The sequence below is a fragment of the Onychostoma macrolepis genome, chromosome 09 (genome assembly GCF_012432095.1).
Source record: "Onychostoma macrolepis isolate SWU-2019 chromosome 09, ASM1243209v1, whole genome shotgun sequence".
In the NCBI taxonomy this organism is placed as follows: domain Eukaryota; kingdom Metazoa; phylum Chordata; class Actinopteri; order Cypriniformes; family Cyprinidae; genus Onychostoma; species Onychostoma macrolepis.
Window position 1 is genome coordinate 35598591 of NC_081163.1, and position 27849 is coordinate 35626439.

The following is a 27849-nucleotide window of genomic DNA, read 5'->3' on the forward strand; positions in this document are numbered from 1 at the left end:
TAATCATCGCTGATTATGAATGATATGGTTGTTAGAATGGCTGCTTCTGTATTGCTCTTGTTTCTTTTCTGCCTGGGATCAGCAGAGGCTGGTAAGTTATTGGTGATTCCAGCATTTGGCAGCCACTGGACAGGCATGAAGCCTTTGGTGGAGGAGCTCGGCCGTAGAGGAAACCAGGTGGTGGTCGTCATCCCAGAAGCAAGCTTGAACATGGGTCCGTCACAGCATACCACCACTCTGACATATCCAGTGCCCTACACCAAGGCCCAGCTTCAGGAGAGTATGAATGCAGGCTTAGAGAAGTTGTTGAGTGCAGATGTATCCACAGATCTGGCCAAGTTTCAGAGTTTCATCAACACTATGGATATGCTTAAAGTTATTGTATCCCGGAACGCAGAGGGTCTGCTCTCCAACAAGGACTTGATGAAGAAACTGCAAGAGTACAACTTTGATGCAATTCTCACAGATCCATTTGAGACTGTAGGAGTTATTGCTGCTGAATATCTCTCAATTCCTGCCATTTATATGCAAACAAGCCATCCTTGTGGTGCCGACACTCTTGCCAGTCAATGTCCAGCTCCAGCTTCTTATGTTCCACAGCCTTTAACTCATTTTACTGACCGCATGAGTCTTTGGCAAAGAAGTGTGAACCTGGTAAGGACTCTGCTTCAGCCCATGGCTTGTGAACGCATGTTTGCTCGTGCAGATGAGATCGCCTCACATGTACTTCAGAGAAAAGCATCGATGGTGGAGATCATGAGCCGTGCAGCTCTCTGGTTTATGCAGTTTGACTTTGCCTTTGAATTACCTCGTCCATTGATGCCTAACATGGTCATAATTGGAGGAATGGACAACAAGAAAGCAGAACCTTTATCACAAGTAAGTCTTTCTAATAGTTGTAATGCAATCGTTTACTGCATATTTACACATTTCTTGCCAAATATTTCATCAATTTAAAATATAATTTAATAACTACACTGTAAAAAATGACTGTGATTTTAATGGTAAAAGAGTAAAAACCTATTAATTGGTTAACGGTAAGTTCCCCTACGGTGAAAAACTGTATTCGACATTACATGAAATTTTACGGTTTTGGAAGTGAAAAAGAATGTATAATTTACAATGAAAAACTTTGTGTCAGTGACCTTGTGCACCTTTTATATGTTACTATTTTCCTTCTCAGCTTGTGGAAAAGCTGCTTGTGATGAGCTTTGGTTCGTCACGTGACTTTGCCATCACCACCTGCTTTTGGTGGTTATCAGTGTATTACAAAATTACTTAACAGATTTCAGTACTTCCGTATGTTGGTATGTTAATATTATAGCAGTTAATGAAATACGATTAAATTAAATTCATATTTAATCTGTAAAACCTAAAATGTTGCTAGCATATTTTTTTCCTTACCGCTTAACATACCATATACTACGACGGTGTTTTAGTGCCACGTTAAAAAATAAACAAAATCTAAAATTATGAGATTAAAGTCGTAATATTTTGAGAATAAAGTCGAAATATTACGAGAATAAATTCGAAATATTACGAGAATAAATTCGAAATATTTCGAGAATAAAGTCGAAATGTTATGACAATTTTGCAATCTATGCTTCTGAATTTAGGGGGGAAACAACACATTTGCATGTTTACAGTTCAGTGTCATTTTATGGTCACATTAACATGCATGTAAACAAATTAAATATATTTTAATATATTTTCTTTTTCTTTGCTTTTTATATCAGTTTATGCCATGGTCTGTCTGAGTACTTCCAGGTCAGTTTAACGTGATTAAACTGACCTGGAAGTACTCAGACAGGTACTTCCAGGTCAGTTTAATCACGTTTAATCAGTTTAATTTGAATGCACTTCGCGGAGGCGTCGGGTGGTTATTCGCCTCCACGTCGTGCATTCAAATCGTTTAATGCACAGCTAGTCGTTGATTATCCCTTATATATTACGACGGCGCTTTAGTGCCACTTTTAAAAAAATAAAATAAAATCTAAGATTACGAGATTAAAGTCGTAATATTTCGAGAATAAAGTCGAAATTACGAGAATAAAGTCAAAATATTACGAGAATAAAGTCTAAATGTTTCGAGATTAAAGTCGAAATGTTTTAAGAAAGTCGAAATGTTTCGAGAATAAAGATAGTTATAATATTTTGAATATTTTCTAGCCTTTTGCGCATGCAAATGGAACGGATTAGGAGCACTGGAAGATATTCTAAATCTCAGTTTTCAAAATCTGTCAGTTTTATAGCGAAATACAAACAATATGTAGGCTATATTGCAATGTGTTTGTTAAGCGGCATGTGAGTCACTCATCTTTTCGATTACAATAACGAACGACGAGACATTATTTTCATTATAAATTAGGCTAAACTCTTTTTTTTCATGCCTTATGATGTTCCTTCAATTTATATCTTGCTATAAACTTGAAATAAAGAGTAGAAACACATTTATAAATTATATTCCGTTATAAAATTGGCAGAATTTGAAAGCTGGCGCGCTACAAATAATGAATGGAAGATGTTAAATATTATGTCCTCATTTACAGTATACCATGGATAAAACAGTTTGTGAATACACTTAACGTTCATAGCAGAAAAGACAACAATATAACGTATGTTAACAAATTTGAGTCCACTTCAACCTTTATAACGTTTTATTGCTGTTTAATTAAACAGGCTTTGTGAGGAATGAAAGTTTGGATGCCACAGATTTTGCGGAGTAGGTGTAATTTTCTCAATAATGTAATGAATTGATTCACATAAATACAGCGATCTGTCACGCCACATTAAAGATCTTGAAAATCACATTATTGTAAAACATCATTTGTGTTTTGCTATAAAACTGATTTTGAAAGCTGAGACTTTGTTTTATATTAAAAGCACTAAAAGCACAAAGCTTAAGCTATTGCTATTGGGTGGCTGGTGCACTACAAATAATGAATGCAATGGAAGACATGAAATATTATTTCCAAGTATACGGTCCCCGCGAGTATGACACATGGTATGATTTCTGCTAATAATCCCACATATATTTGTAGTGTATTAAAAAAGGGTTAAATAAGAGAGAGAGCTACAGTGTTTACATGCATGTTAATGTGACCATTAAGTGACACTGAACTGTAAACATGCAAATGTGTTGTTTCCCCCCTAAATTCAGAAGCATAGATTGCAAAATTATGTACATGATATTTGCATGGTCATTCTATATTGTGAATATAGTCAAAGCTAAATGGTATGACATACAGTAGGATTTTTAGAAAGGAGAAAATTTTAAAAGAGAAAAATTAGGGATTATGAGCATTATATAATGTAATGTACTATAATTATGAGTACTTCATTTTTGGAATCTAATTACTTAATCCAGATTACATGTAATCAGTTACTAGCCAGTACAATCACATATATGTATAAAAAAATAAAATAAAAAAAATACAGTATTTGAAGATAGGTTTTAAGTTTTATTATAAATTGATGTATTAAAGTTCACACATTACACTCTGTTTACAATACATGCTCAAAGTAAGAGCAAACTTTTAATAAGAACAAGAAGCATTCATAAAAGATATTTAGCTGTGAAAATGTCAGAGTTGCCCAGTAATACAGTACATGCCCAACTCTTTTTTCAATTTTATTTATGCATTAATTGTCACATTCCCCTTCAACTACTATTGTCCTTCACACTACAGCTAGAAGGGATGGTGTGTGGTTGCTCCTGAATCTGTTCCCTTATAGTTCAGCTAAAGCATTGCAAAAGCATTGCATGTGTCTGGGTTACTGGAGTTACATTCAGTTAAACTGTGGGCAGTGCAACACGGTCCTACAATAAATGTGTCAAATAGTACCACTATGTGCCTAAAATTTTTTAAAGATTTACTGTGCTATAATATTGTAGCCTGTTCATTTAAATATTAACTGTTCTTTCAATAGTAAATAAATGAACAAACATTGTACATTGTATCTAGCCAAAAATTAATTTGAGTTAAAGTATTAAATGCTTCTACATTGAATTGTGTTTGGCAACCAAGCAGACGTCAACTACATTTACATTACTTCACGTTCATCACATACATTTAATAAACAGTCAGTATAGGATTAGGTTTTCCTTTCAACATGTTATTTCTAGTATCATACCTGTGCTATCTATCAGAGCATGAAGAGAACATGCCTTTTGTCAGATAACCATATTCCAAAACATTTCACATAGTTTGGGTCCCCGCTGCCGTGCAAACCATGTGCATTTTATAAGAGATAATAAGTAACCTAACTGGTCGATGTACTTTGCACAAATGTGCTTGGTTGATGTGTTTCGTTTGCTAGAGTTTACTAGAGTACTCACATCAGCGCAAACTCTTCCCTCTGTATTTTCTGTTGAATATAAAAAGAAAAAGAAGAAACTTCTTGATTATTGAGTAGACTGTGAGGATGAAAATTAGATGAGAAAAGCGATACATTTGTGTAATAAAGTTTTAAGTTTTAAAAATAGTATAACAAGCATACTAACTATGCAAGGAACCAAACTCAGTGCACAGTCTATCTCAACATACAATTTCTATAAAATCTACATTAAAAAAAAAATATGAAAAGAAATGCATACAGTTGCACCAAAAAGGCTCACTTTAAAATGTTTACATTTCATTGCATTAGTCACAAAACAACTTTGTCACAACAATTAATTCTAATATCTGTCATGTTCTGGTCTTGCTGTGAATGATTCACCAGAGCATGTTATCTCAATTAAAACAAAAGAAAAAAAAAAGTTGCATTTATAATCTTCTTGATTTTAGAAAGTCTACATCAATGCAGACAGCTGCATCTTTGCTTAATATCACTCAGATTTATTCATTTATGAGATCTGGATACTTTTCTCACTCTGCTACTAAGGGCATGCTTTGCCGCTGAAGAACGAAGATTGTGATCTTTTCAGGCCCAACCTTTGATTGGGTGTTGAAACTCCCCTTTTAGGATAAAAGCCTCTGCCGGGGGTGCAGACTTTCAAGACAAGCTTCTTACCAACACTACCAGCATACAAGCTTGTAATCATCGCTGATTATGAATGATAGAATTGTTAGAATGGCTGCTTCTGTATTGTTCTTGTGTCTCTTTTGCCTGGGATCAGCAGAGGCTGGGAAACTGTTGGTTATACCATCAGATGGCAGCCACTGGACAGGCATGAAGCCTTTGGTGGAGGAGCTCGGCCGTAGAGGAAACCAGGTGGTGGTCGTCATCCCAGAAGCAAGCTTGAGCATGGGTCCGTCACAGCATACCACCACTCTGACATATCCAGTGCCCTACACCAAGGCCCAGCTTCAGGAGCAAGTGAATGCAGGTGTTACTATTCTGACAAGTGCAGATTTATCTACAGATCTGGCCAGGTTTCAGAATTTCATCAAAACTATGGATCTGCTGAATGTTCTTATAACCCGGAATGTTGAGGGTTTGCTCTCCAAGAAGGACTTAATGAAGAAGCTGCAAGAGTACAACTTTGATGCCATTCTCACAGATCCATTTGAGCCTACTGGACCTATTGTTGGCGAATATCTCTCAATTCCAGCCATTTATATACAAACAGGCCTTCCCTGTGGTGTCGATGCCCTTGCCAGTCAATGTCCAGCTCCAGCTTCTTATGTTCCACAGCCTTTAACTCATTTTACTGACCGCATGAGTCTTTGGCAAAGAAGTGTGAACCTGGTAAGGACTCTGCTTCAGCCCATGGCTTGTGAACGCATGTTTGCTCGTGCAGATGAGATCGCCTCACATGTACTTCAGAGAAAAGCATCGATGGTGGAGATCATGAGCCGTGCAGCTCTCTGGTTTATGCAGTTTGACTTTGCCTTTGAATTCCCACGACCGTTGATGCCTAACATGATCATAGTCGGAGGAATGGACAACAAGAAAGCAGAAGCTTTGCCACAGGTAAGTCTTCTGATAGCTGTTATTTTGCACTACTGCTGATTTTGTCTGTGCTGTTGCCCATAATAATTCTCAAATGTGAAGAGAACTTGCCAATATCATAGGTTAAAATTAAAGACACTTCAAAAGACCCTTTTTAATAATATAAATAAACACACAAACCTCTATACACCACTGGAAAAAAAGTTCTCAATATGTCTTTTCATGATAAATCAGTAGTTTTTAAAAACATTTTTGGAATTTTGGAGAGATTTCTTTTTTTTTTTGTTGTGAAAATCGCACCAGTAAGTGGGATCAGGTAGTCCATAGAAGATGTTGGGAGGAAGGGGAACCTCTCTGAACAGAAAACAACAAACATGTTTGACTATTTCTGGAATTTTATCACTTTACAAAACTCTACAAACCAGTTCTCCAGTTTCTGTGTTCGGGAGAAAGTGCAGTCTGCCCCTTTTCTGCTCAATAAAATATGTATCACCTGAAACACATTTCCCTTTTCACACTGTAGATGTCATTGTAACCAATATTTTTAGTCATACCATGCCAAATCTTTAATTAACATCTTAGATAACCGTTTACAGTAATTCCATTAGCTGTGTACATACTCTAAAACCGATGCAGTTGCCTTGCAATTCCTATAGAGGGTAGTCTAAGTGATGGAAACTGTGACCCATACATGGGTTTTGGATTGTTTGTTGTATAACTTGGCCAGTAGTGTCATCATTACCACAATTTGCAAGATTAACTGTTCAGAATTGCTTTTATCTCTATAAGCACATATGTAGGTAATAGGCCAACATCTGAAGGCAGGTTGTGTTAGATATTTATCTTCAAGTGCTTCAAATGTAACAAAGAGTCTCGCTTTTTGGACAGGGGTTGTTTAAAAGGTAATTGATTATTGATACATATTAACAGTGTTTTATTTCAATTTCTGGTATAATGTGTAACTACTCTGTAGACACATCCAGCGCTTGCAATGAGTTTTGCATTTGACAAGAACAAGGATCATTTATAAAAAGCAGTTATGCTTATCTGTGCAAAGGTTACAAAGTAATATGCTTTTTTTTTTTAATGGAATTACATTTGTGCCAATTAAAATGAATGTAATTTTTCAAGAAACTTATGAAAATATAAATTGAAACTGAATAAAATGTCTTTGAAACTAAAAAATATGTAAATTACAGGAAAAACCTTTGACTTCGTTTTTAATATACTGCATGTTTTCCAAATGGCTTCCAGAGTTTTCGTTTACGCTTCTGAAGTTTTCGTTCGCCATTCTGGCACATATATAATGTGCCAGAATGGCGAACGTATTATTCCAGTATTATATACCACACTGGTATATAATACTGGAAATATAGTGTAATGTCCAATGTTCTCGTAGGTTATTTGCTTATTGCTCTTGATTATTTTGCATTGTAGGGTCTAATTAGGTCGAGCTGTTACATTTGAAATATAATACTATCCTGTGATATATTCAGACGTCAAGAAAATCTCACTCCAACAATCAAGCTCGTTTTATTACATATCCCACACAAAGAATGTTCTTGCTGCCAATTGTTTTTATCATGCTGATAATTTTGTTTAGTTACGTTATTTAGTTAACATTATCATCTAACATTTAAAATTGGAAATACATTTTTAACAATCATCAACTCTTTCAAATGTGACTTTTATAAACCAGTTGAATGAATGCAAATGAAAATATGAATTAATTCAAATAAATTTACATACTTTATTGTCACTATAGCATACACAAGTATCAAAGTGAAAGTCTTGGATGCAATTATGTTGTGACAGGAGGGACCAGAATCCACAAAACACTAACTGCATATTATACATAATGCACAGTATTATTATAATCTACATTACTACACCAAATGCACAAGAACATAACATACAGAATATGTTTAAAATTCATTATATGTTTTAAACACTGCAATGATCCTTTCAACAGTTCCTGTTACAGTATAAGTTACAAAACAGTGAATGAGTATGTAATGTACTGGAGTGCAATATCAGTCTTTACAGGGATAGTCCACGCCAAAAAAAGAAAATTCTCTCATTTACTCACCTTCATGCTATTGCAGATGTATATGACTTTCTTTCTTGACATAAACATAAAGATTTTTAAGAAAATAATCCATCTCTGAGAATCCACATCACACAAGTGAATTGTAACCCATGCACATATGACAGTTGATCGGAAGCTATTCTTAATAGTCAAAAGTTATAAGTGTTTTTCTTATCTGTTTTTTCACTTCAAAAGATACTGATTTAACCACTAAGGTCAGATGGATTACTGTCACGGTCACTGTGTGTGGACTCTAAAGCATCTTTAGGACTCACAGAAATGGATTATTTACCTAAAAATCTTAATTTGTGTTTACCTGTCCAGTAGAAAGAAAGTAATATGCATATGAGACAGCATGAGGGTGAATAAAAGATGAGAGAATTTTTATTTTTGGTTGAACTATCCCCTTAACAATCATATGCTGTTGGTATGCTAATCCAAGATCAGCATAGACTAATAAGAATAAAGTGCAACCTCTTGTGTACTTGTGAACAGTGTTTGTTTTAATCTAGAGCTTCAAAGAAATTAAAATATTTGCATAATATCAGGTGTCTGAAGATCAAGATCCCAGTCATTCAAAGGTGATGTGTCTGAACACAATAAGATTGTTGTCTGATGAGGGCAATGGCCACTACATCCTCTGGGTCAGCATCAGAAGTTTATGGAAAAGATGCTCTCTGGAAATTAAGAAAGGACATGTATTATAGTCGAACAATACAAACTGCTTTGAACTCCCATGACACATTTCAAACTTAAAATGTTTCAAACAAATAAATACACAATATAATTATTTAATATATATTAGTATTAACTTAGTACTAAATACCTCAAAATTAAGTACCATTTATCATCTGTAATACCGCTGTGTAACCATTAGATGTCTGTATAGGCCTACAGTATATAATCATGACTGTGTATACCCTAGTTTCTGGAAACTGGTTTCAGTTTAATTACAGTATTTGCATGTATTAGGTTTTGCATTTGGATATATATATATATTTTTTTTTTTAGTTTCAAAGACATTTTATTCAGTTTCAATTTATATTTTCATAAGTTTCTTGAAAAACTACATTAATTTTAATTGGCACAAATGTAATTCCATATCCCCCACACACACAAACTTTCATCTATAAAGTTAAAAACCATGTCCATTTATTCCTTTTATTTTTCTGCATGACATTAACTTTCACCCCGATTGGTTGCCTCACCGCCTTAGATAGATAAGGTTCCACCCACCTGCAGTGGTCTCCACCTCCACTGAACATAAACCAGACTCATTGTGAGACACTGGAGTACTTTAAGTTGTGCGTTTCCAGATTGATTCCAGCTCCAGCTTGCAAAGGCCAAAGTGAGAGTTTTTTTTTTTTTTTTTCATTTTCATCCATGCCATTACAAGCCATTTGCATCTGTCCCTATTTTCTTTTCTTTTTTTTGCAGACATAACATGCTTCTAGACATTCACTCTGATTGGTTGCTTCACCGCCTTATATAGACATAGTCCCACCTATCTGCTGGGATCTCCACCCCTGCTAACATAAACCAGACTCATTGTAAGATATTAGAGTAGTTTAAGCTACACATTAACCGGTTGTCTCTTGTCGACATTTCCTCTTGCTGACAAAAGCCACAGTGCGTGATTCTATTATACCATTGATAAAATGACTGGTCTGTGGTTGCTTCTGAGTCTCTTTGCCTTTGGTTCAGCTGAAGCTGGGAAACTGTTGGTTATTCCATCAGATGGCAGTCACTGGTTGGGGATGAAGCCTGTTGTGGAGGAGCTGGGGAGGAGAGGAAACCAGGTGGTGGTCGTCATCCCCGAGGCGAGTCTAAGTATGGGTCCTTCAGAGCATACCACCACTCTGACATATCCAGTGAACTACACCAAGGCTGAACTACATATGTTATTGGAAGGCAATTTAACTGAAATTCTGAGTATCGACCTCTCTTCTGACCTGTCCAAGTTTCTGCTTTTCTTCTACCAAATGCACCTTCTTCAAAGGTTTATAATAAGGAACGCAGAGGGTCTGTTCTTTAAAGAGGATTTGATGAAGAAGCTTCAAGACTACAGCTTTGATGCAATTCTCACCGACCCGTTTGAGCCCGTTGGGGTTATTGTTAGTGAATATCTTTCCATTCCAGCTATTTATATGCAAATAAACCTTCCTTGTGGTGTCGACGCTCTTGCCAGCCAATGCCCAAGTCCACCCTCTTATGTTCCACAGCGTAATACCCACTTTACAGACAAGATGAATTTGTGGCAGAGGTGTGTCAACCTGGTAAGGACTCTGCTGCAGCCCATGGCTTGTAAATACATGCATACTGAAGCAGATGAGATCGCCTCACGTGTACTTCAGAAAAAAACATCGATTATGGAGATCATGAGCCGCGCAGCTCTCTGGTTTATGCGCTTTGACTTTGCCTTTGAATTTCCACGACCATTGATGCCCAACATGGTGATGATTGGAGGAATGGCAACCAAGAAGCCAAAACCATTGTCACAAGTAAGCTCTAATTTGCATGCAAATTACACTCTAAAATGATCAGTGCCGTAGCTCTCTTTTTCATGTGATGTTTCTCAGTTCTTGTCCGTCTGTAAAAATAGCCAGCAAATGCATAAGCAAACCTCAAACCAGCACCAATACCATTTACAAACCCGATTCCAAAAAGTTGGGACACTGTACAAATTGTGAATAAAAACAGAATGCAATGATGTGGAAGTTTCAAATTTCAATATTTTATTCAGAATACAACATAGATGACATATCAAATGTTTAAACTGAGAAAATGTATAATTTTAAGGGGAAAATAAGTTGATTTTAAATTTCATGGCATCAACACATCTCAAAAAAGTTGGGACAAGGCCATGTTTACCACTGTGTGGCATCCCCTCTTCTTTTTATAACAGTCTGCAAACGTCTGGGGACTGAGGAGACAAGTTGCTCAAGTTTTGGAATAGGAATGTTGTCCCATTCTTGTCTAATACAGGCTTCTAGTTGCTCAACTGTCTTAGGTCTTCTTTGTCGCATCTTCCTCTTTATGATGCGCCAAATGTTTTCTATGGGTGAAAGATCTAGACTGCAGGCTGGCCATTTCAGTCCCCGGATCCTTCTTCTACGCAGCCATGATGTTGTAATTGATGCAGTATGTGGTCTGGCATTGTCATGTTGGAAAATGCAAGGTCTTCCCTGAAAGAGACGACGTCTGGATGGGAGCATATGTTGTTCTAGAACTTGGATATACCTTTCAGCATTGATGGTGCCTTTCCAGATGTGTAAGCTGCCCATGCCACATGCACTCATGCAACCCCATACCATCAGAGATGCAGGCTTCTGAACTGAGCTGATAACAACTTGGGTTGTCCTTGTCCTCTTTAGTCCGGATGACATGGCGTCCCAGTTTTCCAAAAGAACTTCAAATTTTGATTCGTCTGACCACAGAACAGTTTTCCTCTTTGCCACAGTCCATTTTAAATGAGCCTTGGCCCAGAGAAAACACCTGCGCTTCTGGATCATGTTTAGATATGGCTTCTTTTTTGACCTATAGAGTTTTAGCCGGCAAAGGCGAATGGCACGGTGGATTGTGTTCAACGACAATGTTTTCTGGAAGTATTCCTGAGCCCATGTTGTGATTTCCATTACAGTAGCATTCCTGTATGTGATGCAGTGCCGTCTAAGGGCCCGAAGATCACGGGCATCCAGTATGGTTTTCCGGCCTTGACCCTTACACACAGAGATTGTTCCAGATTCTCTGAATCTTTGGATGATATTATGCACTGTAGATGATGATAACTTCAAACTCTTTGCAATTTTTCTCTGAGAAACTCCTTTCTGATATTGCTCCACTATTTTTCGCAGCAGCATTGGGGGAATTGGTGATCCTCTTCCCATCTTAACTTCTGAGAGACACTGCCACTCTGAGAGGCTCTTTTTATACCCAATCATGTTGCCAATTGACCTAATAAGTTGCAAATTGGTTCTCCAACTGTTCCTTATATGTACATTTAACTTTTCCTGCCTCTTATTGCTACCTGTCCCAACTTTTTTTGGAATGTGTAGCTCTCATGAAATCCAAAATGAGCCAATATTTGGCATGACATTTCAAAATGTCTCACTTTCAACATTTTATATGTTATCTATATTCTATTGTGAATAAAATATAAGTTTATGAGATTTGTAAATTATTGCATTCCTTTTTTATTCACAATTTGTACAGTGTCCCAACTTTTTTGGAATCGGGTTTGTAGTGTGTAATGGGCTGAGGTAGAAACTGTTTGGGTCTTTTCTTGTTACAGGTCTGTAAGAGGACAGAGGAAAATCATTAGAAATACACAAATGTTTCTCTTGAAACATCTCTACCTACAATAATACGAAAAAGTGTCTACATCAGGACACTGAGGCAAAGTACAGATTTGTTGAAAGGTTGCTTGTAATCACCTTCTTGTAATATGCTGTCAGTTAATTATTCCCAACTTGAGCACATGTTATCATGACAGCCGATTAGAAGATCTAGCTGGAGTGGGACATATTAAATTACACACAATTTTTTATAGCCTTACAGCCCAGTGTCGTGGAAGATATGTTAGTGCAATATAATCACAGTTCTTGCATTTGTTCTAATCATATTTTATAGATTGTTTGTTTAAGTCTTAAATTAGTTTCCTCTCTATATAGATAAACCAAACAACATCATGCATCATGTTTAATATCCTGTAAGTTTGATTTTATATTGGTAATGATATATGAGACAAATAGTTTATAGACAAATTGTTTCCTCTGGTGATTTAAATGTAGGCTAAGTTTTAAAAGGTAACTACAAAATCACACATTCTCTGTGGCTTTATTAACGTGTTAAAGTGTAATGCATTTAAGTTAAGATAAAATAGCTACATGTAAATGTATTTATATTTGTAACAGAGTAAGAAAAAGTGAATAATAGCTCGGGCTCCAAGATTTCTCTGCATGAAAATACGTGCATGTACAGATGGTTAATGAGAGGTCCAAACTATAAGCACCTTCGACAGGGTATGTAGAAAGCATGCTTCTTGTTTTGAGAGAGGCACAGCTTGGCTGTGAGTGCTCTAATATAGAGTGCGTATTTTGACAGTCAATTTTGCCTAGAGTCACTAAAGTTCGGAAAGCCCTTATATGAACATGTTTGGGCGTGTTTTATGCGAATTACTTTCTTCTGGCATGCAGTCGCTTGTTTAGAATACTCATTATTAACATTAGAAGGAGGTTATGAACAAATTCATGTGAACACACATGATGTAAATTGGGCAGAAATTTCATGGGAAGTCCTTTTGTGAGTATAAATCCAAATAATCAAATAACTATTAGTGAATGGTGGTGGTTGAGGAGACCCCTCCCTCCCTCCCTCCCTCCATGTAAATCGCTTTGAGTACCCAGAAAAGCGCTATATAAATGTAATGAATTAATGAGACCCATTGATTGCTTCAATACCATATTTGGCTGAGCATATCCTACTAGCTGCAGACTTCACCACCCCTTTGAAACCAGTACTTTAACCTACACAATAGAACTGTGTTTACTTAATTTTGTTCAACTGCTACTGTACTTCATACCACTTATAGAATGGCTGGTGTGTGGTTGTTCCTAAGTCTGTATGTCCTTGATTTACCTCAAGCTGGGAAACTGTTAGTTACACCATCAGATGGCAGTCACCTTAGGGATGAAACCTATTGTAGTGGAGCTGTTGAGGAGAGGAAACCAGGTGGTGGTTGTCATCCCAGAGGCGAGTCTAAATATGGGTTCTTAAGAGGCTTTACATGTGCTGTAGCTTGATGTGGATATATACTTCTTAATTCTCAATCTCTGGCATCATCTTGAAATAATCATCATTAATGTTATTATCTTCAGTAACTTCTAAGATCTATAAATATGGGTGATGCCTATTGGTGGCAGACCAACAGCACATTTGCAATACTACTTTTTTTTACTTTTATTGCTGCTTGAAGGTTTTGAATTCACTGCTTTAGTACAAAAGCACTGAGGCCTTTCACTGTTTTTATTACAGGTGCATCTCAATAAATTATAATGTCGTGGAAAAGTTCATTTATTTCAGTAATTCAACTCAAATTGTGAAACTCGTGTATTAAATAAATTCAATGCACACAGACTGAAGTAGTTTAAGTCTTTGGTTCTTTTAATTGTGATGATTTTGGCTCACAATTAACAAAAACCCACCAATTCACTATCTCATCAAATTAGAATACTTCATAAGACCAATAAATAAATAAAAAAAATAGTGAATTGTTGGCCTTCTGGAAAGTATGTTAATTTATTGTATATGTACTCAATACTTGGTAGGGGCTCCTTTTGCTTTAATTACTGCCTCAATTCGGCGTGGCATGGAGGTGATCAGTTTGTGGCACTGCTGAGGTGGTATAGAAGCCCAGGTTTCTTTGACAGTGGCCTTCAGCTCATTTGCATTTTTTGGTCTCTTGATTCTCATTTTCCTCTTGACAATACCCCATAGATTCTCTGTGGGGTTCAGGTCTCGTGAGTTTGCTGGCCAGTCAAGCACACCAACACCATGGTCATTTAACCAACTTCTGGTGCTTTTGGCAGTGTGGGCAGGTGCCAAATCCTGCTGGAAAATGAAATCAGCATCTTCAAAAAGCTGGTCAGCAGAAGGAAGCATGAAGTGTTCCAAAATTTCTTGGTAAACGGGTGCAGTGACTTTGGTTTTCAAAAAACGTTGTGCATCTTTTTCTTCCACACTTTTTCCTTCCACTCAACTTTCTGTTAACATGCTTGGATACAGCACTCTTTGAACAGCCAGCTTCTTTGGCAATGAATGTTTGTGGCTGTCTTCTGGACAACTGTCAGATCAGCAGTCTTCCCCATGATTGTGTAGCCTAGTGAACCAAACTGAGAGACCATTTTGAAGGCTCAGGAGACCTTTGCAGGTGTTTTGAGTTGATTAGCTGATTGGCATGTCACCATATTCTAATTTGCTGGGATTTAATTGGTGGGTTTTTGTTAAATGTGTGCCAAAATCATCACAATTAAAAGAACCAAAGACTTAAACTACTTCAGTCTGTGTGCATTGAATTTATTTAATACACGAGTTTCACAATTTGAGTTGAATTATTGAAATAAATGAACTTTTCCGTGATATTCTAATTTATTGAGATGCACCTGTATGTACCAGGGAAGTACACGTACTGTAAAATTAAGTGCTACCAACATTTGGTCCTATTTACCTTTGTATGAACAAAGCTATCTCTAGATAAGTCCTATGAAAGTTGTTATATGGTAGTACGTTCCTGAAACCATTAACCCAGAGATGCATTTAACCTACTTATCGGACTTTAAACTGCAGTGCAGTGACATCATGACAGAGCATAAATGTCTGAGTTCATTCGTTGTACTGCAAACACATGCTGCCAGTGACCTATCGAAACTCACTACCCTTTTGTCTAGTTTTGAGGTCCCACCTCTTTTGAGATCATTCCTAGCCCTCGTAAATATATTGTATTTCTGCTGTCTGCTGTATGAATGTTAGGAGGATGGTGAGAGCACTGACTGTTCCTGGTCTGGGGCTTCTAGCTTTGCTATGCTTGTTCTCCTCGGATCCCGTAAATGCTGGGAAGGTGCTTGTTATGCCAGTGGATGGCAGCCACTGGTTGAGCATGAAGATCCTGGTGGAAGAGCTTTCTCAATTGGGTCATGAGATGGTGGTCCTGGTCCCTGAAACCAGTGTTCTGATTGGAAAGTCTGGTGATTACACCACTAAGTCTTTTCGTGTGCCTTACACCCTTGCTGAACTAAATGCTAACTTGGACCACATAAGGAAGAATGCATTTGAGAAGCCTCCGCAGCTGACTGACATCATTGTAAATCTAGGGACCCTGATGCAATTCACAGAAATGCAGGTGAAAGCCTGTGAAGGGCTGCTGTATGACGAGTCCTTGATGAAGAGTCTTAGAGAAACAGGATTTGATGTAATGCTCACTGATCCTTTCCTGCCCTGTGGCACCATCATTGCTGATTCCCTCTCGATTCCCGCCGTTTACTTCTTGCGTGGGATTCCCTGTCGACTTGATGAGGAAGCTGCCCAGTGTCCCTCACCTCCGTCTTTTATCCCGCGCTTCTTCACTGGTTTCTCAGATAAGATGACTTTCCCTCAGAGAGTAAGAAACACGCTTATGACAGTTTTCGAAAAGTACCTATGCCACAAACTTTTTGCCAGCTTTGGTGAACTGGCCAGTAGATATCTGCAGAAGGACACTACATACAAAGAGCTATTAAGTCACGGTGCGATCTGGCTTCTAAGATACGACTTCACCTTTGAGTATCCCAAACCCCAAATGCCAAACATGGTTCAAATAGGAGGCATCAACTGTGCTAAGAAGGGTCCACTGACAAAGGTAAGATGTTAATGAACATAGAAATTCTTAAAGGAAAACGCCACCGGTTTTCCATATTCTAATATGTTCTTCCCTCAACTTAGATGAGTTGATCGCCCGTCTCAGCGTCGCAATCGCTCTAGCGCACGGCGCAACTATGTTAGTGTTTAGCTTAGCCCCAGTCATTCCTTAGGATCCAAACAGGGATGAATTTAGAAGCAACCAAACACTTCCATGTTTTCCCTATTTAAAGATGGTTACATGAGTAGTTACACGAGTAAGTGTGGTGACAAAATAAAACGTGGTGATTTTCTAAGCAGATAAAAAATGATAACTATAATGTACTCGTGTAACTACTCATGTAACCATCTTTAAATAGGGAACATATGGAAGTGTTTGGTGGCTTCTAAATGCATCCCTGTTTGGATCCTAAGAAATGAATGGGGCTAAGCTAAACGCTAAAATAGTTGCGCCGTGCGCTAGAGCGATTAAGTGCACGCACTGAGACGGGAGAGGTACGTATCAACTCGACTAAGTTGAGGGAAGAACATATTAGAATATGGAAAACCGGTGGCGTTTTCCTTTAAATGTTCTATGTTGTCTGGTGCACAAAATACAAATCTTTCACATCCATTTTACAAATGCGTAATGCACTTACTGATGAGACTTTACAGTTAATGCTAAAAATAATAATAATAAAACTTTTAATAAAGGCCATTGGATTCCTACATCAGCACTATTGCATTTTCATGAAGTCAGATCGCAAAGATGGTTTATATTCTGTGCAAATTCAGAATACCTTTTGTATACGTTAAAAGGTTAGAGTTTTATATTATATGCAGTAATTTAAATGCAGTAATACTAGAACATGAAATTTAAAGAACATTTTTGTGCTGTTTACTGTCCCTGGCATGTTACATCACACAATGTTCATCAAACAGCGCCAGAACAACAAGATCTAAATTAGAAAATTCACTGGAACAAGCGTAAGAACAAAATCATAAGTGCACATGTGTGTGAAAATTTCCATGAGATGTTCTCCTAAGTGCATAAACATGAATAATCCACAAACATTTATGCGTGATTGCGATGCATATGTAGATTGCTTCAGTGCCATATTTGGACTGAGCACCTCCTACTTTCTTTAAATATCACCACCCCTTTGAACCTTGTCCTGACTCCTTTTAAGATGGTACTTCAACTGCAACTGTCCTTCACACCACTGATAGAATGGCTAGCTTGTGGTTGCTCCTGGGTCTCTTTCTTTGTAGTTCAGCTGAAGCTGGGAAATTGTTGGTTATTCCATCAGATGGCAGTCACTGGTTGGGGATGAAGCCTATTGTGGAGGAGCTGGGGAGGAGAGGAAACCAGGTGGTGGTCGTCATCCCCGAGGCGAGTCTAAGTATGGGTCCTTCAGAGCATACCACCACTCTGACATATCCAGTGAACTACACCAAGGCTGAATTAGAAGTGAGCATAGCAGATGAATTCAACACCATTCTGAGCATTGATATCTCTACAGACCTGGCCAAGTTTCAGGCGTTCATCATCTCACTGGAGGTTCTGCAGATGTTTATATTGAGGAACGCAGAGGGTCTGCTCTTCAACAAGGACTTGATGAAGAAACTGCAAGAGTACAACTTTGATGTGATTCTCACAGATCCATTTGAGCCTGTTGGAGCTATAGCTGGTGAATATCTCTCCATTCCAGCTGTTTACATGCTAATAAACCATCCCTGTGGCGTCGATACTCTTTCCAGTCAATGTCCAGCTCCAGCCTCTTATGTTCCACAAGCTTTCACTCACTTTACTGACCGCATGAATCTTTGGCAAAGAAGTGTGAACCTGGTAAGGACTCTGCTTCAGCCCATGGCTTGTGAACGCATGTTTGCTCGTGCAGATGAGATCGCCTCACATGTACTTCAGAGAAAAGCATCGATGGTGGAGATCATGAGCCGTGCAGCTCTCTGGTTTTTGCGTTTTGACTTTGCTGTGGAATTCCCACGACCAGTGATGCCAAACATGGTGATGATTGGAGCAACAGTTAGCCAGAAACTAAAACCTCTGTCACAAGTGAGTCTTTATTGTTGAGTTCTTAATAGGATTATACTAGTAAATGCTGTATGTGTGGATGCAATTTGATTAAAAAAAACAACAACTTGTTTTGTTTAATCTCTGTAGTTATCCTGAAATAGAAAAGAACCAGCGACATGTACATTTCCAGTATGACTGGATAAGCAAGGTTATCAAAATAATGTCTGTGAAAAACACCTAAAATACTTTTTCTGCTGCCATATTTTTATATAACATAAATAGTAAGAGTAGTATGGTGTTTAGATTTTTTAGCAATTTAGTCTAAAAGCACTGAGACCTTTCACTTTTTTCTCTTTTTCATTTTCTGCTTGTCTATATTTGTCAGGCTGTGCATTAATGATGGGGATTTTCCATGAATCTTTCTGCAGATTGCATAGATGCACCAGTAGGTGACACTCAAGTATATATAAAAAAGCCACATTCATCTTTCATACAGACAGTGAGAGCAAACGTATTTGGTGTGGTCCTATTTTAGTATCAAACTGATTAGACCATTGATAGCTGAATTCATAAAGGCGTACAGTGTTCGTAGTTATCTCTTGACATTACTAGTAATTTGTGGCTTTGACTGTTGTTAGTATTGTTGATGACAATGATAAATGTCATTGAATTCAGTGTGCATACACTTTTTTAATAACCAGAGAGAAAGAGAGAGATACTAGATTTGATGTTAAGTATAGTATGGATGCATTCTGAATCTGTACTTTATTATAGCAAGTATTGGGTATTCATGACAACACTCAAAAATACAATTAATTTATTGGAGCCACTGGTAAATATCTGACTGTTTCCACCTGCATCAGGAAAGTGCGAAGGCTATAGGTTATTTTAACTGTATGTTGGATCATGTTAGACTCTCAAACACATTTCTTTGCTTTAGACCCATCAACATATTGTTTTTTCACTATTGTATTATCTTTACAACAGCCATTGTATCAAAGCGAGAGTGATTGAGTAGCAAACAGGTCCTCGTGTAAAAACATGTGCTCTGAAATCTTTCTCTCAGCACTTTCTTTCATTCAAAGTAGAGATCTTTGACCGCCACAGCCCTTGTACGTGAGAGTTCGTGTTTTTTGCGTGACTGCCTTGTGTTCCCATGTGTATAGGGAGGAGCTGGGAATAATAGAGTAGGCACAATATGTAAGGTGATCCTACTACTGCCAATCCATAATGACTTGCAGAATTGTTTTGAAAGTAGCATGCCACTATTTATGTCATAAATAAAAGCTATAACTTAAACCACTGTAAGGATCCACCCGCTAGTCCAAACAACAGAATCCAGCGGCCTGGTCGAAGGTTTAATGCATGTTCGGTCTTTTACTTGCGCATCTGAATTTATCTGGATTCAGTTTCAATTTTAGTCTAGCTCCGTGCTTGATCTGACTCCAATTTCAAGTAATCGTTAAATTTAGGTAATATTCTTAATTAAAAACTGATCACAGATATCGATTGTATATCAATTTAGATATTTGATTATTCTGAAAATCCCATACTTTCAATTATTTGTTTATTAGGGACCAGGTATCGCACTTCGGCCGATTTTTTAGTGAATCCACGGACACAAACTCGCCAGTTCTAAACTTACTCAGAGTGTGCAGAGTGGTTATAATACCTTTACGTGACCTGCGCTTGCATACTCATAACAAAAAGCGTATTTTTTCCTATAACCACGAGAGCTACACCGTGTTAAGCCAGCGACAGTCAGAAATCTAAAATCTCCTTCATGGTGCTCCCCATGGTTCATCCACTAGTGCTTCAGTGTGATCTGTCCTGAACGCAGATTTGCGGAAATGCCACGACACATTAATATACTTGAAAAAATGATTTCAGAAGAGATCAGAATAAATCAAATATAACAATTTATTATTAGTCAGGTAAACGTGTCGTGCCAATTACATAATGAAACAATTAGAAGCCAATTTAGAAAGGATAATGCAATTGTGAATCACATTGTAAGCGCGTGGCAACCCTGCTCCTGTACATAGAGACTGTGGCTATATGGGAAATAGCCAAGTGACCTACGCAGGACACGAACAAATTTAACATAGTCACACATGTAACAGGTATCCTAATTTAACACAAGACACACGGTCTAAAATGCGTAGCAAAGCACTCAGATGTTTTAGAGAATAAACTTAACTAGCCTATGTGCACATGTAGTAGCACAAACAACTATACAGTGTGCTCTATGGGCACAATGTGTTTAACACAATTACATTTTTGAATCATACTTGACAGCAGAGAGACACACAGCAGCAGAGCTCCAGAGACCCTCAGAAGTAGGGGGTCGTAACTGAACAAGCTAGGGGGGTGGTGCTGTTTGTTGTCTTTGGAGATCTCTTCTCCAGATTAGTTTTATGGCTTTATTGCATGGCATCTGTCTTTGCGAGAGCTCCTGAGTTTTGGCCTCAGAATTAATTTTATAAGGAAATAAATTCACTCCTTGCACCTCTAATAAACTCTGACAAAGGTAATGATAAAAAACAGTAACTTTAACCTCTAACAAACTGTGTTACGAACCAGATAATTTACATTTTTCTTCCTTATAAGTCTTAATATAATTTATAAACAATATTGTAAACAAAATGCTGAATGGTTGAACTTAATGGTTGTTCAATTTGTTAACATTAGTTAATGGGTCATAACACTTATTACTTGTCCAGTTTATTTATTCACTTAAAATTATAATCATACATATGACTTGAATACACCTCTTATGATTATCAAGGTTTTATTTTTTATGTTAATATTTATTTGAATTTTTTTCTTATTGTAAATTCTTTATTCTTTATTATTACAATGACGCTACATGTAGAAAAAAAAATAAAACTAAAACAGGAAATGACATCAGAGACGACTCCTGCAGACTCTCATGCTGTGTTGCTCAAAACGTTTAAGAGAATTAGTTTAGTTCAGGTTCATGTTGCGCAGCTCCCCAAAATCATGATATTTATTGAAAAACTTTATTACCGTTTCCTTTAGAAAGATTTGTAAACTAAATTGTTACCTGATGCATTAACTACTTACATATTGAACCTTATTGTAAAGTGTTACTGATATATAATCGAGTTTGGTCCTCTTTGTATGAACAAAGCTATAGAAAACTCCTGTGATAGCTCTTAGATGTTCATATGCTCTTCAAATAATTAACCCAGAGCTACATTTAACCCACTTGTTAGACTTTAAACTGCACTGCAATGATATCATGACAGAATGTAAAAGTTAATTTGTTGTGCTGTGCACACATGCTGCCAGTGACCTATGAACACTCATTTCCCTTTTGTCTAGTTTTGAGGCCCCACCTCTTTTGAGATCATTCCCAGCCCTCTTAAATGTATTGTATTTCTGCTGTTTGAATGTTAGGAGGATGGTGAGAGCACTGACTGTTCCTGGTCTGGGGCTTCTAGCTTTGCTATGCTTGTTCTCCTCGGATCCCGTAAACGCTTGGAAGGTGCTTGTTATGCCAGTGGATGGCAGCCACTGGTTGAGCATGAAGATCCTGGTGGAAGAGCTTTCTCAAAGGGGTCATGAGATGGTGGTCCTGGTCCCTGAAACCAATGTTCTGATCGGAAAGTCTGGTGATTACACCACTAAGTTTTTTCGTGTGCCTTACACCCTTGCTGATCTGAAGGCCAACTTGGACAACATAGAGAAGAATGCATTTGAGAAGCCTCCGAAATTGACTGATATTGTTAAGAATTTGGGGAACCTGATTGAGTTCTTGAATATGCACGTGACAGCCTGTGAATGGCTACTGCATGACGAGTCCTTGATGAAGAGTCTTAGAGAAACAGGATTTGATGTTTTGCTCACTGATCCTTTCCTGCCCTGTGGCACCATCATTGCTGATTCCTTCTCGATTCCCGCCGTTTACTTCCTGCGTATGATTCCCTGTCTGCTTGATGTGGAAGCCACCCATTGTCCCTCACCTCCGTCTTTTGTCCCGCGCTTCTTCACTGGTTACACAGACAAGATGACTTTCCCTCAAAGAATAGAAAACACGCTTATGGCAGTTTTTGATGCTTTCCTATGCCGCAAACTGTTTGCTAGCACTGATGAACTGGCCAGTAGATATCTGCAGAAGGACACTACATACAAAGAGCTATTAAGTCACGGTGCAATCTGGCTTCTAAGATACGACTTCACCTTTGAGTATCCCAAACCCCAAATGCCAAACATGGTCCAAATAGGGGGCATCAACTGTGCTAAGAAGGGTCCACTGACAAAGGTAAGATGTTAATGAACATAGTTATTCTCAGACTGGTTGACTGAAATTGACAGCATTTATTTATGCAAATTCATCCGTGTAAAACTTTGAGCAGTTAAAGCTTTTAGGCCATGTTTGCAGTAGGCTATTTAGACACTAAATAAGATATTATTCAATACATTTACAATACATTCAGTACACTATATTATACTCTATCTCCTATGTAATCCATGCACAAAGCCTGGCTGGTTAGATCTGTTGGTCAAATTAGAAGCTGTTGGTCCATGTCAACATGACCTAATCCATGCCGATGCCATGAATTTATGAGCAGTAGTATTAGAACACGTGATGTTCTGTGTACTTTGAAAGAGACTGGTTGCATCACATGATGTTTATTAAACAGTTACGCAGAGCTTGTCTGTAATGACATTGTTGAAGAGTGCCAACCTACACAATCATGAACTTGTTTAAATATCTAATTGCAATCTACAGTCATAAACTGTATCGAAGATGTGTATAATTCCATTAAACCTTATAACTCTCAGAGAGTCGCTTTAGGAGTTTAGATGTTGTGCATGATTTTCTAAACCAGCATGCATTTAATTACAGACAATGTTTTTTTTTATGCTTTTGACTTTAAGCATTGCAATCTTTAAGAGGAAATGAGGTGCCCCTTTGTGTTTACGGTATGAAACACTAAGGAATGGAGAAGCTTTTTGTATAGTTGTGCACTGTTGAGTAAGCAAACAGAGTAAATTCTTCTTTTACCAAGAGGTAGATCTGTTTGTATGTTAATAACTAAAACACTTGAACTCAGAGTGTTAGGTCAAAAAAAAAAAAACATTGCATTGTTGCAGTATGCTGCTTTTCAAGGTTTGAACATGCATGTACGTTCAAGTGGATATCTGTGTATCTGTGTGAGCAAAACAAAAAAAAAAAAAAAGAAAGGAAGGAAGGAAGGAAAGGGGGAGGTTACAGTGAAAGCTTGCTCCACTGTGTCCTTAGAACATGAAACCGGTGTTCAATGCTGACATCTGTTCTCTGTGCAGGAGCTGGAGGAGTTTGTGAACGGTTCTGGAGAGCATGGGTTTGTGGTCTTCACTCTGGGCTCCATGGTGTCACAGTTACCCGAGGCCAAAGCCAGAGAGTTCTTTGAGGCTTTCAGGCAGATACCTCAGAGGGTAAGTGAGGACAGACTTGAAAATAAATAAATAAAAGACTACATGGATTACATGGCTGCATATTATTAACCTTCATGATTCTCTTTGATTGGTAGGTGCTATGGAGGTACACTGGACCAGTCCCTGAAAATGCTCCAAAGAATGTAAAATTGATGAAGTGGCTGCCACAAAATGATCTCTTGGGTATGTGTAGATTCTCCTTTGACCGTCCCGTAAAACATTTTATTCATAATTTGCTTTTTTGGCATTGCTGACAAAAGTCTTGCCATATTATAATTGACTTCATCATGTCAGCTGCTAACACACTAATACACTGAATGTGTTTTCCTTTACATTGTAGGCCATCCTAAGGTTAAGGCTTTTATTACACATGGTGGATCACATGGAATCTATGAAGGAATCTGTAATGGGGTGCCAATGGTGATGCTTCCTCTGTTTGGCGATCAAGGGGATAACGTTCAGCGCTTAGTGTCTCGAGGAGTTGCAGAAACCCTGAGTATCTATGATCTGACCGCAGAAAAACTGCTGGTTGCATTGAGAAAGGTCATCAACGACAAAAGGTAAACATAATCAGGTTCAGCCTGTGCATGAAATCAGTTTATGAACTGATGCATTGTTTTTATTTATGCAACATTTAGTACTGAACTTAGTAAAATATAAGAGTATATTTAGAGTATTGCACTGTGAAAATGGTTTTTCGAAATTGTAAAAAAGTTTATTGGAGTATGTTTAACAAAAGATGCTATTTCAGTCTTTCTGTAATTCAGATTGTAGTTCTTTATAATTATTTGTGAAATTTACTAGCAATTTCTGAGTGAAAAATATTTCAAAGTAAAATGTAAACTGTGCAGTCCTTTTGAATGCAACAAAATATAAACATACTTCATCTTTGACTCAACAGCTACAAGGAGAAGGTAACAGAGCTTGCAGCTATTCACAGAGACCGTCCCATTGAGCCTCTGGACCTGGCTGTGTTCTGGACTGAGTTTGTTATGAGACACAAAGGGGCAGCGCATCTCAGACCTGCAGCCCACGAGCTGAACTGGATTCAGTATCATTCTCTGGACGTCATTGGCTTTCTCCTTCTCATTCTAGTGACTGTTATTTTTGTGACTGTCAAAAGCTGCATGTTCTGTTTCAGGAAGTGCTTCAAGAAAACTCAGAAAAAGAAGAGGGAGTAGATATATTGTAGATACAATGTAGATACAATGTTTCTTTTTTTTCTTTTTTTTTGGGTGATTGTTTAGAGACTTGCCTAATCTGTGTTTTTATATCTTGAATACCTCCTTGACCTGGATTATTGACTTGAATAAAGCCTCACAAAACCTGCTGAGTGTGTCAGATAAACATTTACATTTGTTGTTATTTTTAATTACTGTTATTTCAAATCAGAATGAACAAATTCATGCTAAGATATTGTAAAAAAAAAAAAAAAGGCAGACAGTATTTTAACTAATTTTTAAAGACAATTTTGATCATGCATCTTTTTGCTTGGTTATCCCTAAAGCTCAGTTACTGTTACAGATCATGAGTTTAGATAACATGACATAATGGTGATTTGCAAGTTAATCTGAAGTTTACTTATCACGCTTCATACAATTGCTAACTGTTAAGGCACTGACAAAGCATTGAAGAAGAAACAGGGCACCTGCTTTCAATTTCAATCTATGCAACAATCTAGGCTATGCTTTACTGATTAAAAAAAGGATAATATTATTGCTGCAAATCCTTATTCAGGGAAGCAAAATGACCAGGGTTATTGCAACACTACTAAGTTTTATAGCGTTTAACACTGAGTATGTGTAACATCAAATATTTTTGTTTTCTGCTAATAAAATAAATTCTAAAGTTGAAAATTCAGATCCTTTTTTTTTTTTTGACAAAAATACCGTTTTACTTTATTTTTGTCAAATAAATGCAGTCATGGTGTGCACAAGAGACTTCTTTACGTTACGTTTTACGTTATTGAACTCTGCAGTGGATCTCCTGAAATGGTGGCATTTTTAGAATTTATGAGTGATCATTTAATTCACAAACAAGGGAAGTATTTACATAATGAAAAATACACAATGGGTGGGTAGTATTTAAGTCTAGGGCTGATATACACATTTCAGATGTGTACACAGGTGTGAGGTTCTGGAACATGCACTGCACCTTGAGTTTGATGATGAAAGAGCACGAACACTAATCTGTCTTGAGTTTAAACTAGTTTGTAAACAAACATCCATTTCTGAGGTAAGTTTACCAGATATCTGAAATGGAAACCAGGGACATAATCTTTGGAATCACTTGTGATTAGCTACAAAAAAAATTCCCCCGGGGATTTATATAGACAGTATATATATATATATATATATATATATATATATATATATATATACACACACACATATACATACACACACACACACACACACACACACATATATATATATATATATATATATATATATATATGGGTGATTCTTAGACTATGGGCACTTTTATGTTCTTGGTCATATTTTTAAAAATACATATAATTTTGGACAAATTCCTCTTTAACAATAAAATCACTGTTTTCTACTTGTCGCACACCCAGACTTTTAAACTTCACCAATGAAAATACAGTTTAAAAATATGACTTATCTGGTAACTATTAATGTACCTGAATTAAGCACTAGTAAAATAATTCAAATATATTATAGTATTTAATGTGAAACCACTATCAATATTACTTTTTATACAAAATATAGCTGTCGCACAGTATTAGTGTCATTTCCACCACAACACTGTAATGTCCCTTTAAAAGGTTTGTGTGAAAGATTGTTGAGGTGGTTTCTATGGAAATGTTCAGTGACATCAGACATGTTGGACATGGAAGGAATTTAAATTTTCATCAACAGCAAATAGAAGAAAAATCAAGTTAAATATTGCTTGATCAGTTAATATATTTATTATATGTCATTTCCAAACATGCTGTACCTTCAAGGGTGTTTTTAAAAATCTAAAAATTTTAAGTTAAATAAGAGTATTTTGCATACATGAAATGCTAAGCATTAATTCAAAGCTAATCAGTGAAGCTATCTTCCATTTTTTCACAAAAAACTACAGAAATGTCATTTCCACCACACTGCCTCTGTGGTGGAAATTACATTTATGGGTACAAAGTACAATTGACATGTTTAATGACTTTGTGAATTGAGTTTAATGAGTGTGATGAGTTTAAGACTTTTTCTAATAAATATATCTGCTGTTTCTCTACATTCACGTTAATTCATTGTCATTTCCACCACCACACATTTTTTAAAAATATTTAAAAAGTTCTCATCACACATTAAATATGTATCCACAATTTATGAGATCATGCTCTACTTAATATAAAAATTCAAGTTATTTATCTTCTAATAAGCTCTTACCCAAACCAATATTAAATTTCAGAGTGTGACAGGTGTACAGTTCAGCATTTGGTCCTTAGGGCAGTTAATTTATCTAATTGACAAATGTATAATTATTGTACATTGTGGAAAAACTGGTAAAACTAGATAGAAAAATGATCTTAGGCAATTTTTGAGTGGCATAAGTTTAAATAACAGCTGTATATTGAGATGTGGTGGAAATGACATTTGTTCATTGCAGGTTGGAAAATTAACAATTAACTATTAACAATTTCTCTTGTAATTTAAATTTGTCCTCTTACAGACCTTAAAACTAGACAAATTATTTAAACTTATGAGACTGTGTTACGTGACCTTTGAACAAGTTTTTTTTTTTTTCAACTTCACAAGGCTAAAAGTGCCCCTAGTTGAAGAAACACCCATATATATATATATATATATATATATATATATATATATATATGCATACATGCACACACACACAGACACACACATGTCAAGTCAAGTCACCTTTATTTATATAGCGCTTTTACAATACAGATTGTGTCAAAGCACTTAACAGTATCAAATTGGAGGATAGAGTGTCAGTAATGTATAATGATAAGATTAAACACTCAATTTTCAATTTTCAGTTAAAG

The 27849-nt window shown here is 36.9% G+C and overlaps 2 protein-coding genes across 6 annotated transcripts; both read left to right on the forward strand.

Annotated features, from left to right (window-relative positions):
* Nucleotides 1–25167, forward strand: LOC131546878 (UDP-glucuronosyltransferase-like). Of its 5 annotated transcripts, none has more exons than XM_058786949.1 (5): nucleotides 1–879; nucleotides 23706–23837; nucleotides 23933–24020; nucleotides 24178–24397; nucleotides 24739–25167. In XM_058786949.1, the coding sequence occupies exons 1-5, from the start codon at nucleotides 16–18 to the stop codon at nucleotides 25016–25018; spliced, it is 1584 nt and encodes a 527-aa protein (XP_058642932.1). In that variant the 5' UTR covers nucleotides 1–15; the 3' UTR covers nucleotides 25019–25167. The 5 variants fall into 5 exon arrangements, with proteins under 5 accessions (XP_058642932.1, XP_058642931.1, XP_058642934.1 ...); XM_058786948.1 differs by lacking the exon at nucleotides 1–879 and adding an exon at nucleotides 4980–5916; XM_058786951.1 differs by lacking the exon at nucleotides 1–879 and adding an exon at nucleotides 9628–10485.
* Nucleotides 16917–18465, forward strand: LOC131546880 (UDP-glucuronosyltransferase 1A5-like). Its single transcript, XM_058786952.1, has one exon. It carries the CDS (start codon nucleotides 17586–17588, stop codon nucleotides 18444–18446), a length of 861 nt encoding a protein of 286 aa, XP_058642935.1. The 5' UTR covers nucleotides 16917–17585; the 3' UTR covers nucleotides 18447–18465.
* Nucleotides 25168–27849: the final 2682 nt, after the last annotated feature.